General features: G+C 36.9%; 1 protein-coding gene across 2 annotated transcripts in view; it reads right to left on the bottom strand.

The window, feature by feature from the left end:
• Positions 1-6,480: 6,480 nt before the first annotated feature.
• Positions 6,481-15,219, bottom strand: part of LOC126335361 (importin-5) — a 156,844-nt gene continuing 148,105 nt past the window's right edge. For both annotated transcript variants that reach the window (XM_049998552.1, XM_049998551.1), the window contains one exon: positions 6,481-8,593. In XM_049998552.1, the coding sequence (XP_049854509.1) occupies positions 8,507-8,593 (87 nt within the window). In that variant the 3' untranslated portion in view covers positions 6,481-8,506. The remainder of the gene's footprint in view (positions 8,594-15,219) is intronic.

Raw genomic sequence — 15,219 nt, 5'->3', positions numbered from 1 at the left:
CACAAGATGAAACCCGTGTTAACATCAACGTTGCTGTTCAAATAATAGTGCCAATTCTCTGGTCTCTGTTAGTGTCTTGGTGCGCGTAAGTAATCATCAAGTATTTTAAAGTGTAATTTATTATTGAAACAACTCTGTGTTGACAACAATAGCCATTCTGAGTCAGGTTATAGTTAACTACTTGCGTGGAATCATTTACTTCCCTGGTAAGATCTAGGAATGTTGATTTAAAAATTAGTATATGTACTGTTTCACTCTTTCAAGTTTCCTGTAAATGTCTGTTTAAATGCAGACAGCTTTCATATGACAAGAAACTTTTGTTGTTTAATGATTTCTACTCACTGAAAGATACAATGAAAGCAAAATACCTATAAATGTTTGCATAGTGAAGAGAAGGTCAAAAGTAAATAATGGTAATAATGAAATTGCTTAGCTGTCTACTGAGGAAGGTGCTGAATTGCAGAACACAGAGAAAAGAAATAACTATGTGCTGTACATCACCAGATAATGGAGATGTAATAAGATTGTGTAAAGTATCATTTTTTTAGGTTCTCTGTTTGACCAAAAGAAGAGTTCAGACATGAACACAATTGAAGCAGAGTGGTCAGACTGTCAATGAACACAAGCAATGAGATACAACAAAACACTGGAAATATACAGAAGAAAATGAAAAGCTGGCTGTTGATCATATTAATAGCAAAAACGCCATTATGTAACAGGAAAAAAAATCAGCTGGCAAAGGATACTTAAGTGAAGACCTGATTGTTTTTCGTTTGTTCAAGGAATTTCAACAGCAAAATGAAGACACTAAAATCGCATACCACTTCTACGCTAAAGCCTTTAAAGACAAATTCCCCCAACTAAAATTTTACTCATTGTCAAGTGGCACGTGTTCTACATGTGGTCTTCTTGAAGCCAAATTGAGGTATGATCCTAACAATAATAAAGGAAATAAACTGCAGCTAGAACTCCATCCCTAAAAAGCAAAGAGAGCTATGGATTCTATTAAAGCTGACAAAGAGTCAAGAGTAACTCTGAAGTGTATATTACGAAAAGTGATTTATCTTCATTAATTAAGATACAGTGAAGTGTACTATTTACAGCAGTTTTGAAATGACAACTTTTGCAGTCATGTTGGTGATAAACCAGTCACTTGTTTTTTCTGGCATAGTCCCTATGTGGCAGGGGTGGAAATGAAATTGCTTTCTGTGTGCAGAAAAGCTTTACATTAAAACTTACTTGTAAAAAGAAACTGATAATGTGGAGTGACAACTGGTGCAGGCAAAATCAAACTAAGAAGATAATGTTTCTGTGGGTATATAGAAAAGCAAAGGGTTACCTTATGGAAGTAGTACATATGTTTTTGGTGAAAAGATAGACTTTAAAATCTTGCGATCGTTAATTTGCTCATATTGAGAAATGAAAGAGGCTAACTGAGTGTGATGTTCTGGAAGTTTTAGTTAGGCTCATTACTGAACCTATACAAGCAGCACAATTCACAGTGACTCTCATGCAAGAAAGATTTTTATTAATAAGCCAGCTGCTGAAAGATACATGAATTTAACCAACGTGCACACTTCAACAGCATAGTGGATCTGACTGAACAGTTCAAGAAACATTAGATTTTGAACAGGAACGTGAAGCCTTCGGTACTACTTCTTCCAACAGGTACAGCTGGAAACACTATTGTGAATCTAGGTTCCCTGATGAAATGCAAAAGGATTTAACTAAAATGATTACATTTGTCAAAAAGGCGAGTAGTAGTTTTACGAGAACCTAGTGAAATGAGTAAAAATGGACATGCTGGCACTTTTATCATTATTTATGTTTGAGCCATTGTATACAAAACACTTCATTTTCTTCTTAAGCCTAGCAATGTAGAATAAAGAAAAATCCAGTATGGAATGTAACAATATTATGAAAAGGATAGTTGCTACTCACCATATAGTGGAGATGCTCTAAGTTGCAGACCGGCACAACAAAAAGACTGTCAGGCAATCAGCTTTCGACCAACAAGGCGTTCTTAGAAGATAGGAGGGTGCGAGCATGTGCAACTCGCACACATGACCACAGTCTCACTATCTCTGCTATGTAGTGAGTAGCAACTTTCCTTCTCATAATATTGTAACGCAGAATAAAACCACATGTCAAGAAACATGGTTTTTGTGTTGAGATCCCCGGCTACTATACTGGTTTGATGCAAAAACTACAAGCATTTTGTTGATTATCTCCAAATCAGTTTTTTTGGCAATCGGCCCATTATTTACTTACATGTAACAACTGGTGTGGGACTGGAAAACTGCAGTCAATATACAAAGGACACTTTCACTTTGATGTCCCATTTTAGAATACTGCTCAAATGTGTTTGGAGCAGTACCAAATAGAACTAAGAGGCTATGAAATGTACACAAGGAAATGCAGCATGAATGGTCACATGTTTATTTGGCTCATGGGAGAGTGTGACCTAAACAAGTGCTTATTATTCCGCCAAAGTGCACTTACAAAGTACTGAAGGACCAGTATTAAGTTAAGAGTCTAGAGATGCTCTTTAGCCCCCTATGTATAGCTCCTGGAGAGGACGAAGACACAATTACCACTAATTACAGCACATACAGAGGCATTTAATCAGTCATTTCTCCCATGCTTGATATGTGATTGGAACAGGACACCACACTATGTAGATGTAGACAAACTTTTGTTTTATTGCTGAGCACAGATGGATGTTTCTTTTTGGTATGTAGAAACACATACTCACCTTTGTTGTTGTCTTCAGTCCTGCTAGTTTGATGCAGCTCTCCATACAACTCTCATCTGTATAAGCCTCTTCATCTCAACATAACTACTGCAAACTCCATGGATTTGAACCTACTTACTGTATTCTCTCTCTCTCTCTCTCTCTCTCTCTCTCTCTCTCTCTCTCTCTCACACACACACACACACACACACACACACACACACACACACACACACACACACACACACAGAGTTCCTCCCCGTACAAATTGACGATTCCAAACCTGAGCTTACTTGATATGACCCTATTTTAAACTTCCCTTTAAATTTCCTAAACTTCCTTGAATATCCCACAGATAAGTCATATTCTGATATCCTTTACTACTTCATACACGTTAAATGCTCAAGGGCTTCAAGTGGTAAAATGCTGAACTCATCTTTCCTTTACTTGTATTGAAGGTAGAACTAGTTTCTTTTCAAATGGGTCCATGGAGAAAAACATTTCATAAATCAGAATTTTTTTTTGCCTTGCACTCTGAACAGCCCAAGCCAGTGGGAAAGGCATTATCCACATGCTACTGAAGATCGAGAAATATTTGGACATTGTTAGTCTTTTCAGCTATTCTCAAAAAGAGTACTACTACTCATATTCAACAGCATTTCCCAATGAGCCACTGAACACTTTTGTGATACTGAAAAATTTATGAATAGTTTTGATGGCATCCAAGAACAAGGTATTCCATAGTGGGGCATGGGGGGAAGACAAAGTTGTCTACTTTTTGTTTGATTTTAGATGCTCCCTTTCCAACTGCTGTCAACCACCAATGTTAAAATGCTATGATAACCGTTAACTCCACCAAGTCACACACTTCTGGTTTGTTGCCTGCCCAATACAATGTTATGCACTAAACAGGAAATTTTTCAGAAAAGCCACACGTTTGTTATGTAATGGAAACACTATTTTACAAAAGTATACAGCTGGCCATCAAAATTGCAACACCAGGATGATAGCAAATAATTAAATTTTACTTAGTCTGTTCCTACAGCATAATAGGTAATCTGTCATTCTATGTTGCTTCACCTCTGTGCCAGGAGTTCATCAGAGGCTGATATGTTAGTGTCCCCGAATCTCATATGTTTTCAGTGGTATGAGATCTGGAACATGCTGGCCAATGCAACAAATGCCTTCTATATTGAGGTGTATCACAACAGCATGGGCAACATGAGGTTTTACATTATTTTGTTGAAAGACTGTCATGGAAACCTTGAAGATAACCAATTACATGTCAGAAATATAAGATTGCATTCTGTACCATCACACCAAATGCTGTGACTGTGTGATGACACTGTTGGCGAACACTGTCTGCTGCCACATCAAGGGAAACTGCAACAGTGGTCCCTAGGTTGACAATTTGTTGTACTCCAACTATTACCGCTGCAAACCAGCCTATTTTCTGACTTACAGTGTGTGACACGGCCGCCTGATCATGCACGGCAGAATGAACAATATCTGTCCTCTTGAGCCTAAGTCACACAGGGCCACTGAGATTCTGTGTGGCGTCTCGTATGGCACTCCTGAACCCAACAATTCTGTATTTACTTGACAGTCAAGGGATCCCAAACACCAGCAACAATACCATGCAACAAAGCGTAACACAATATTCTCACAACACACCAACGGTTAAATGGGAGTTTTGAATGAGAGTGTTTGTTTTCCTTCTATAAAGGATGTAGGTGACCCCAAATAGTAATAAATTGCTTACACAAGCATGTAATACACTTCATGTCAATTTGATGTTAGTTGTCTGGTCCCTTCCAGGTACTGCAATTTCAATGGCCAATAGCATACATTACAAACAATTATCTTCAAACTTTAAAGAAATGATTTTAAATTAATTATAAAAGATAAACAACAAGGTAATTGAGATAACTTGAGATGCTGTTGTACTTCAAATTGAATTATCAATTGGTCAAGAGAGATGAATATTTTGAGAGTTTGCTTACTGAAATATTAAGAGCTTTCTGCAAATGTTAAACCCAGCACCAAAGTACTCTTAACAGATAAATACTTCCTACATTCTACTATTGTTTTTGCAATTACCACCAAATATTCTTCAAAATATTTACATTTTAAATCTATAAAATTTGTATTATTATGTGGCATACTGTACATGTTCTACTAGTATGAAGTGCTGATTTCAGCCAACAAATCTTGCACCAATGCTGACTGAGCTCTAAAGATTTGACACTGCGCCTTTTTGTTGTGTCATCAACAAGTGTCAGATGCACACGAGTAATAAGTGAAAAAGTGTATGTATAGTGTTGTTTTGTGACGTTCAGTATGTCGAAAATTATACTGAACAAAGAGCATTCGCGAACATTAATTTTTTGTTTCCATTTGAAGAAAACTGCTGCTGAATCATACGATTACTTTGAGAAGCTTATGGTGAACATGTTCCATCGCAAGATACGTGTGGACAGTAGTTTTGGTATTTCAAAAATGGTGACTTCAATGTTGTGGCAAGGAATGTGGAAAAAGGCCAAAATAAATATATAGAAAAAAAATTATGTGGAATTGGAAGCAATTTTTGAACAAAGATGATTCACAAACACAGAAACTCATTATGAATGTAGATGAATACCACACACATTGAACAACAGGCAAATGGAAAAGGGCAAAAAGTGTGACAATTTGTTCACTCGGTACAAAAGGAAGTCATTTTAGCACCGTATAGTTACAAGGTATGAAAAGTATATTCACTTTGAGAATCTCAAGCGCAAAAAAATCATGGGTAGACCAAGGCATACCATTCACATTGACTGCAAGACTGAATTTCTTTGGCAGAGAGACAATACTCTGTGTTTGGAGGGTCATGTTCTATTATGAACTGTTAAAACCTGGGGAAATGGTTAGTATTAAACTTTACAAACGACAACTGACTGATCTGAACCGCTCACTGTTTAGGAAGGGGGGGGCGGGGGGGGGGGGGGGGGGAATCCCACACAATACCGAAAGAAGCAACACAAAAGTAATTTTTCTTTGTGACAACGCTCCTTCACATATGGCAAAACCAGTTCATGACACACTGGAAGTATTCAGCTGGGAAGTTGTACCCCATGGTGCTTATTCACCAAACTTGGCTCTGCTCCTGATTACCACTTGTTTGCATTGACGGGTCATGCATTTGCTGAGCAATACTCTGGTTTGAATGAAGATGTGGATAGATGTTTCGCAGCAAAAGGAACATTTTTACTGGCTTGGTATTCACAAATTGCCCGAAATATGGGGAAAATGTATAACAAATGATGGAGAACACTTTTAATAAAGCACTATTTATCATTCTTCTGAATTTAATGTGTTTTTTTTGGGGGGGGGCGGGGCGATTCGCATTTCATACATGTACACCTGGTAATTATGTTAACAATTTCCCAGATAGTTTTGAGAAAGTATACATGATTTGTGTGTGTGTGTGTGTGTGTGTGTGTGTGTGTGTGTGTGTGTGTGTGTGTGTGTGTGGTGTGTAGCGATTTAAATACTGAGCTGGGAGAGGCTGGGGCTTATCTTCCACTAAGTTATATACAATCACTCTATCCACATGAAGTAAAATAATTCATGTTTCAGACTTTATACATTATCATGATGCAATCAAAATTTGTGCTGAAAATCATATAAAAAAAGGGAGTGGAAACACTGGATGTTGCAAATGCTGTCTATGTACGGATGCTGTAAGTGATAGTATAAGCAGCTAATCAAAAATTAAACTTTATTATGAAGTAGATCAGTAAACAGTGGATATATTATTTGTTCAGTAACTCTCATAAAAAGTTTTTACATTGCTTAACTGTTCTGACACATGCATTTGTTGAAGGTTTGCAGTAACAGAAGTAACCAAAATTTTTGATTCCATAATATGGTGTTACTTTCAATAACCAAATATATGAGACAGAACGAGAGAGAGAGAGAGAGAGAGAGAGAGAGAGAGAGAGAGAGAGAGAGAGAGAGAGAGAGAGAGAGAGAGATGGGGGGGGGGGGGGCTACATCTGTCATTGGCCAAATAGAATCATGGAGAATTTAACAACTGCAGTCATTAGTAACATAGTTATAGGCCTCTTAGTGTTTGGACCATTTGCAGCTTGAGTGGAAAAGCAACAAATTAAACGTCATTTCTGTTTTTATTTCCCATGCTTTAAAAGGACGACATGGTATTATCACAAATTCTGCTTTTCATAAACAAGAGCAGTATCATTTCTTCTGGACCAATGCAATTCTTGGACCATCATGTATAAACCATACACAGATATGATCCAGCTAACGTCTATTATCAAGAGACAATGTTATATTATCCACCACATTTTTCTTAATAGTACATGTAGCACATGGGCATATTAAAATTTTGGTTTCTTAAATTTAGGTTTTTCGAAGTTGTCCATGTCATGAGGTCATAAACACTTCTATTACTCCAAGTAGACTTTCATAATTGAATTATAAACGGGGGTGTGATTACTTATCTCTTTTTCAGCACTGTCACTTTTCCATACAAGAGGCAAAACATAGCGCAGATTCATTTATTAAAGTCTTAAAATAAATATCCACAATGTCCTACAGTGATGCAATAATAAAGCAGTCTTGTGCCAAAGCTATATAACATTGGCAATACAGTTTCCAAATATTGGAATAATAAATCATCCACAATGAAGCATGTGAATTATATTTTGTAAGCTTTAGTAGCAATGTAATGTCTCCTTTGGGCCAAAATTTTAAAACAAATTTTAAACAGCTTAACAGTTGAACAACAAATCTGTTTGCACAATTTTACACAAGCTACACAGGTTGAAAGTGTCAGTGTAGAAAAGCCCAAAGAAATGATATAGCATAAGTATATAGTTCAGACTTTTATAAATTCAAATCACTCCCTTAAATGGACTCCAAGCAAAATACAAGGGGGCATGGGAACAAACCTCAAGCCATGCCACTAACTTAAGCGATTTTAGTCACGTGACTATCACAGATTGTAACATTATTCATGTATTTGTTTATGTATATGAATTTCAACGTATGTAATAATACATTATTCTTTTACACATTCTATAGCAAATCTGTCATCAGATTACAATTAATATTTACATAATTCCCTAATAATTACCCCACAAATCATTAAGAAGTCACATTACAATGCTTCGAAAGCCAATTTTGTCAACATCCTCCAAAATGAATGAGCATTTACTATTTACATTAAATTTTTAATATGACTTCAAATGATGTGTGAAATGTAGGGACTATTTATTAATTATATTGTAAAATTATTTTATATAAAATATGGTCACCAGTATTGTATCTGTTGGTCGCTTTGCAACAAAAGCCGTCAACTTTGAATAGTAACACCAATACACATTACAAGAGGTGAAATAAGCAAACTCATGCTACAAAATTCTCTTTAAATAAAATCTGAGCTCCAAAGAAACAAGGCAGCATAAGGCAGGTTGAAAGACATCAGGGAATGGAAAACTCAAGCAGATGCACTAGAGCTTCAGCATGAAGTACTAAATGTTGCTGACACACTTTCCAGAAAAAAAATTAAATACAGTAATTTTAACACATTGTTTGGAAAACAGATATTTTCAATTATCACAGAGTGCAACAACAAAACATGAATTTTAAAATGTGAGAAGCAAACTAATTTAAATTTTCCTGTGTAATTCATTTCAAGATTCAGAAGTTTTATGTAAAATAAATGTGTTCACGTGCAACAGTAGTGGCACCTGGAGGCAGTCACTAGGCTCCACTGAGCACCTGGTGTAGTGCTTGCTGCTGCTCTGCAGTCAATTGACCAACACAAACCTGAAACATTTCTCCTGTGCCCTGGAAATTGAAATCAATAACATCATTAGTCTGTAGCTAACTAATGGTGGTTTACTAAATACAATAAACCCAAAAAATTCATGACACAGATAAATAGAGAGAGTTACAGAGAACAGGGTGGGTGAGGGGGGGGGGGCACTTCAGTTGAGTTACGATCTCCTAAACACTAAATGTAGAACATTATCTCAATGTTGATCTGAACAGTCATGTGAGAATACATGATTTATGAGGAATTAACTCCATTCCAGTAATAATCTTAATCAACCAATAGTTTCAACTCTAATAAAACTGACATAATGTACAGCTCGAAACTGTTCATCCCCTGTATTTGTGTACTTTTGGCAACTATTTTTCCTTATTTCTGTAACAGCTTACTGGGAGGTTACTGATTAAGTTGATTATTTGATTACAGAACAGTGGTCTTCCTCAAACATCAGTCATTGGAACTAGAACTATTTTCATACTTAGTATCCCAATATAGATACAGAGTGTGACTGTCTAAGAGTTCCGCTTGTCCTGGTTTAAAGAAAGGCCAACACACTACTGCCTGTGATGGGACAGTGGATTCTCACTGCCTGGAGAAGAATCTCAAATGAGCCCATGATGAAAAGCTTCAGAAAGTGCTCCACATTCAATACTATGGATGACTATTAACAAAATGTGAGGCTTCCAAGAAGAAAGAACTGGCACTAGGCTTACAAATGAAAGTAATGATGGTAAAAAAAAAAAAAAAAAAAAAAAAAGAGGTACACTGGACTAATGGCTTAGACAGAAAAAAAAGGTTATGAAGATTAAAATACATGTAAATCATTTCTTTATTTGATTGCTTTTTTTATTACCAACATGTGGACAATAAATGCCATAGGTTTGCAGTAGGTAGTGTTCACTTTCATGACAGGTATTAAGATATTTCATTCCGTAAAACAGTTTGCAGATTTGATTAACTCAAAACCTGTTTAAAAAAATTCTACACAAGCAACTCCAGAATGGGTTGGTAGGTGGGGGCAAGTTGAGTCATGTATTTAATTCTATAAAAATGCAACATATTTATGTCAGATGTGTTAACACAAGACGTATGAGCATCTGTTTTGAGTGAGAAATGAAACCAAAAATTTTTATCCTAAAATAAGAAAACAAATAGAATTCAAGTAAACATTAAAGAAAAAGTGATGCTCAGGAGAGAGCTTGGGCATACATTCCGAGTCCATACTGGACTTCATTCAGGTCATGAATTCAACGTTTCCTCACCGTTTGGTTAAACTAACCCAAAAATTAGTGAAAGAGCAAGGCATTCTTCCAGTTTTAGGAAATAAGAAAGGAGTAGGTATACGTGAAGAAATAAAGATCCAGCAGTTTTGAAAATAATGAAAGCAGTAGAATGTGCCCAGGTTGCAAAGACAGCAAAAGATTTGTTATAAATGGATTTAAAGTAACAAAGCAGAAATGACTAGTGTTGTCAAATTTAAATCAACTTTATGTAGCTTCAAAAATTCTCATCCTGAATGCAAAACTGGAAGGTCAAAATTTTGTGACCTCTGCCCTAAATGGTGTATTCTGGCTGGATCCTCAGGGCCACACTCCTTACGTGTTTGTTTATATCATCAAAATGTCAAACAGATGACTGTGGGTGCAAAACTCAGTGATCTTAACTACAATGAGTTACTAGATTTATAGGTGTCTGACACTAACATTTATGACTGCATGATGAGTTTGTGTAATAAATGCCCTGGTAAGGAAACCGTTATTGAATTGTATCACGAATATGATGGGGAAATGCCAGACAGTATTACCTTCAAACAGTGAGTCACAACTGATAGGGCATAACAGTGGTTAAATCTCAGGATAACTTGGAATCTTTCTAACTGCTAACTTGCAAAAACTCAGGTCCCCACTACATTTCTAAAATCCAAAGTAAGTTTTTGAGGGACAAAAAAAGCACGACTTCATGAAACTGAATGCATAGTGCTAGTTGATTTTGCAGAAAATTTTACATTTGTGATTCAGGATGCAATACAAGGGTACCACTGGGTCAATGTCCAGGCAACAGTGCATCCATTTATTCTCTACTTTAAAAAATAAGAAGATGAAGTTTGCAGTTCTTCAATTTGCATTCTAAGTGACTACTTGGAGCACAACACTTTGGCTGTAAATGTGTTCAAAAGTATATAATAAATGACATAAAAGAAACTTTTTCCCATGGTTGAGAAGCTGATATACGTTTCAGATGGAAATGGTAGTCAGTATAAGAAGAAAAAGAATTTTTCAAATCTTTGCAACTACGAAGTAGACTTTAGGTTGGAGGCTGAATGGCACTTTCTTGCACCTTGGACGGTGGTGGCTTGCAGAGATTGAAAGAATAAGGTTGGAAAACAATGATGCTTTTGTGCATTTTTACCATCCTGCTGGCCCAAGAACATCATTCAAGAAATCTAGTGACAAAGTTTGGATAGCATTGAAAAATGTTTTAAGGAAACTTCCAGTGCTAGGAGGTCTTATTCTATATCACAATAGCTGTCTGAAGAAATAAGTGTTCTTAACATTCACGCCAGGTTTAGGAACAGTCGCACCTCAAAGGATGTTAATTGAATAATTATTTCAGTGATGTATCTACTTTTTGTATATAATTCAGTACCTTACTTCAATAATAATTGATTATGTCCCGCCAATGTAACACATGAATAGGCAACAGCCATAAGATCAGTTTAAGAGTAATGTGAATTATCTTCTCATTTTCAAAAATTCACATCTTTGTTCACAGTCAGATATCAATGTCAAAAATTTTACAGTGCAGTGAAACCTCTTTATAACGTTCCTCCATATAATGTTTTCCTCTATGTTACGTCCGTTTTTTTCGGTCTCGACTAAAGGCACATATAAACAATGTTAAATTTTCCTCTTTACTGCGTTTCCTCTATATTACAGTTTCCTCCCTTGTAATGCTCATATTTTTGGAACCCTGGTCAATTATTTACCTCTTTATAATGTTTAAGTGACTGGATGTAGACGCATCATTTTCCGTTATGTGGTTTCACAGTTTGCACTGGCTCGGGAAGCCCGTGCTCAGCGTATTTCATATGTCAGTGGCAAAACCCGATCATGTGACATGTGACGCACATTCTGCTTGCGATCTTTTTGGCGCCATTTCGGTCGATGCTTTGTATTAGTACTTAGTAGCGTGTTTCACTGAATGTAGCTATCATATAGATGTATAGACTATGCAAAAATCATATTTTTATATTCAGTCCCACCTGAGATAACTAACCACAAACATTACAAAAAATGAAAATTTTCAAATTTCAAAAATTCGTAAAAAATTTCAGGAAACATTTATAAGTGTTCTTGCTCTATACGAGGCCAGTAGTGTTTGATACCGAACTATAGGAAAAAAGATAGAATCTCATAAATCACTCCTTGTTTGATATTTTTGGGCCTAAAAAGTGGATTTTCGAAAATTTGTGTAGCAAACTTTGGGAGGTAATTTTGACTGGTTATTTTTGAATGTAGGGTATTTTGTGTAATAGACAATGTTGTAACTTATACCAGTTCAGAGATATTCATATTTTCGCTAACATCTCCAAACCGAAACATCGTCGCGCGCTTACAAACAAAAATGGCCACCATTCAGTAAATGTGAAAGGTAAAATCTTCTTAAAAACTGTTCTGAACTTTTCAATTATAAGGTAATCACATATAAAAAATTAAAATATTAAAAATGGTCAAGCAACCAACTTAATTTTTATTGGACCACTTCATTTGGATTTACCTATACAGAGAAGAATTATGATCACTGCACTGTATCGACAATGGTTATTAAAGCTAATTAATATATCAAGAAAGCTAGGAAAGTATTTTTTGAAGAAAGAAAAATAAGTAGATATCTGCATCCCAATAGATATTGGATGGCCAATATTTAGTTCCAGTATGATGAACTTCGATTGGTTATGGGCAAAGTCTAAACAGATTGTAAATGACGCTCTGGAGAAGTATGTGCCAAGTAAGTGGACTAATGATAACAATGACCCACTGTGGATTAATAACAAAATTCAGAAAATGCTGTGGAACCAGAAACATCACAACTCTGTTCAAAAAAGAAAGCAAAAATGACAATAGACAAAGTTGTTTATAGAGATCCAAGCACCAGGAAAAAGATTAATGCATGAAGGGTACAGCTATAGCCGAGGTAGAGTAAGAAGACTCCAACAGCTAATAGTGCTGTTGCCATCTTTCATCTGGGAAGCGGTAACGGCAGCTGGTGAAAACTGTAACTGTGTACAGAGCTTGACAACACTAAGGAGTTGCCATACACACATTTACAAAATGACATTATGTTGTTGGTTGAGGTAGACCTGTAAAGCTGCCACACCCAGCCCACTGCAACTGTCGGGGATACACGTAAGCAGACTCAATTACATGGCTGTCGTACTTCACAAAAGGCCTTGCCTATTACCCAAGATAATTCTGGTACTACATAAAATCACTAAGCAGATCAAAGCCTTTTGGCCGGTCCCACATTGAACAGTCTGGTGTAGCAATGGAAGATAGCAAAAGGAAAGTTGAATTTTTTTAACATCTTAGTTAAGAAATCATACACACGGGAGGACCGTTGAGACATACTGTTGTTTGACTGTTACACAGAATCTCATATGGAGGACGTGATAATAGGTATCCCTGGCATATAGAAGCAATTGGAATTGTTGTAAACAAATAAGTCACCAGATCTTAATGCAACCCTAATTCAGGTTTGCAGGGAGTACACTAAGGCATCATCCCTGTACTTCTCTAGCATTTATCACGTGTATCTCACCCAGCAAAAAGACTCAAGTGATTGAGAAAAAGTTCACGTGACTCCTGTACGTAAGAAGAATAAATGCACAGATCCACAAAGTTACAGACCAGTACCCTTAACACGGGTTAGCTTCACAATTCTTACACATATCCTCAGTTCAAATATAATGCATTTCCTTGAGACAAGAAAGCTCTTCTGTCCACAACTCAGCATGGTTGCAGAAAGTGTCACTCGTGTGGAACTTAGCTTGCCCATTTCTCACACGACATCCTGTGACATTGATAAAAGGCAACAGGCGGATTGCATATTCCTAAACTTCCAGAAAGCAATCGACATGGTGTCCTCTGCAGACTGTTCATGAACGTACGAGCATACAGAATACGTTTCCAGATATACAAATGGCTAAAGGACTTCATAAGCAATGGAACACCAGTGCATTGTCCTCGTCAGCGTGCATTCAGAGACAGGGGTATCATCAAGAATGCCTCACGGGAGTGTATTAGGACTGCTCTTATTCTCTACATGCATAAATGATTTGACGAAGTGGGTGAGCAACAATTTACTGCTGTTTGCAGATGATGCTGTTGGGTACAGGCAGATGTCATCTGTTGAGTGACTGTAAGATGATACAAGAAAAGACAAAATTTCTGGATGACTGGGCAAACGGCAGCTAGCTCTAAATGTAGAAAATGATAAGTTAATTCATGTGAGTAGGAAAAACAATTCTGTAATGTTCAGATATTAGGATTAGCAGTTTGCTGCTTGACACAGTCATGTCCATTAAATACCTAAGGGCAACACTATGAAGTGATATACAATAGAATGAGCATGTATGGACTGTAGTGGGAAAGGAGAGTGGTTGGCTGGTTTACTGGAAAAAATTTAGAAAATGGTGATTCCTCCATAAAAGAGACCATATACAGAACACTAGTGTGGCCCATTCTATTTTGGATCCTCACCGGGTCAGATTAAAGGAAGACATCGAAGCAATTCAGAAGTGGGCTGCTAGATTTGTTATCGGTAGGTTCGATCAGCACAAGGTTATGATGGAGATGTTCGTGGACTCTCATGGGGATCCCTGGAGGTAAGACAATGTATTTTTCACAGGACACAATTAAGAAAATTTAGAGAACCAGCATTTTAAGCTGACTGCAGAATGGTTCTATTGCCACCATTGTACAGTGTGTAAACTTTTAGATGGCACACCTCTCCCTAGTGCTGAATCGGTAGAAGTCGGTAAACGTCGGGAGGCTTCGGTAGGCACTGCTGCCAATATTACGTAGCTGACTGTTGTACAAGGTAGCCATTGTCGTCTGCTTCGTTATTGTTTTGCGCTGTACTGTTCTGCGTGTTTTTATTGTGCAGTTGTGCTAAACATTATCAAAATGAGTGAAGAGGCAGTTGCTGGCCCATCTCAGGAGTCGCCAAGAACCCCTACTGGCAGGCCTACGGTTAGAAGGAAACCAATATTACGTAGCGATGCTCGCAAAATTGTATTGTGTGTGATTGAATGCTGCGAAAGGGAAAGGGAGCAGAAAAAATTGCTTCACCCCATTCACAAATCTTCAGTGAGAGCTGCTACATACACAGGACAAAGCGTGCGTAGCATTGGAGGATTCAAACAGTTTTCCAAGAATCATCCTGGCTTATCACCACAAATGCCTGGCAAGAAAAGGTGAGTTTCCATTTCAGATATTTTGTTCACGCTCACTTTGAAGGAGCCCCCTATTTCATCCAAATTACCTTACATTTCATTTTCCATTGCTATATATAGAGATTGACAGTTACATTATACAATATGACCCTGTTCAAGTATATTGAAATTTTATAATTAATAGTT

The sequence above is a fragment of the Schistocerca gregaria genome, chromosome 2 (assembly GCF_023897955.1).
Source record: "Schistocerca gregaria isolate iqSchGreg1 chromosome 2, iqSchGreg1.2, whole genome shotgun sequence".
Taxonomy (NCBI): domain Eukaryota; kingdom Metazoa; phylum Arthropoda; class Insecta; order Orthoptera; family Acrididae; genus Schistocerca; species Schistocerca gregaria.
This window is presented reverse-complemented; position numbering and strand designations above follow the sequence as displayed.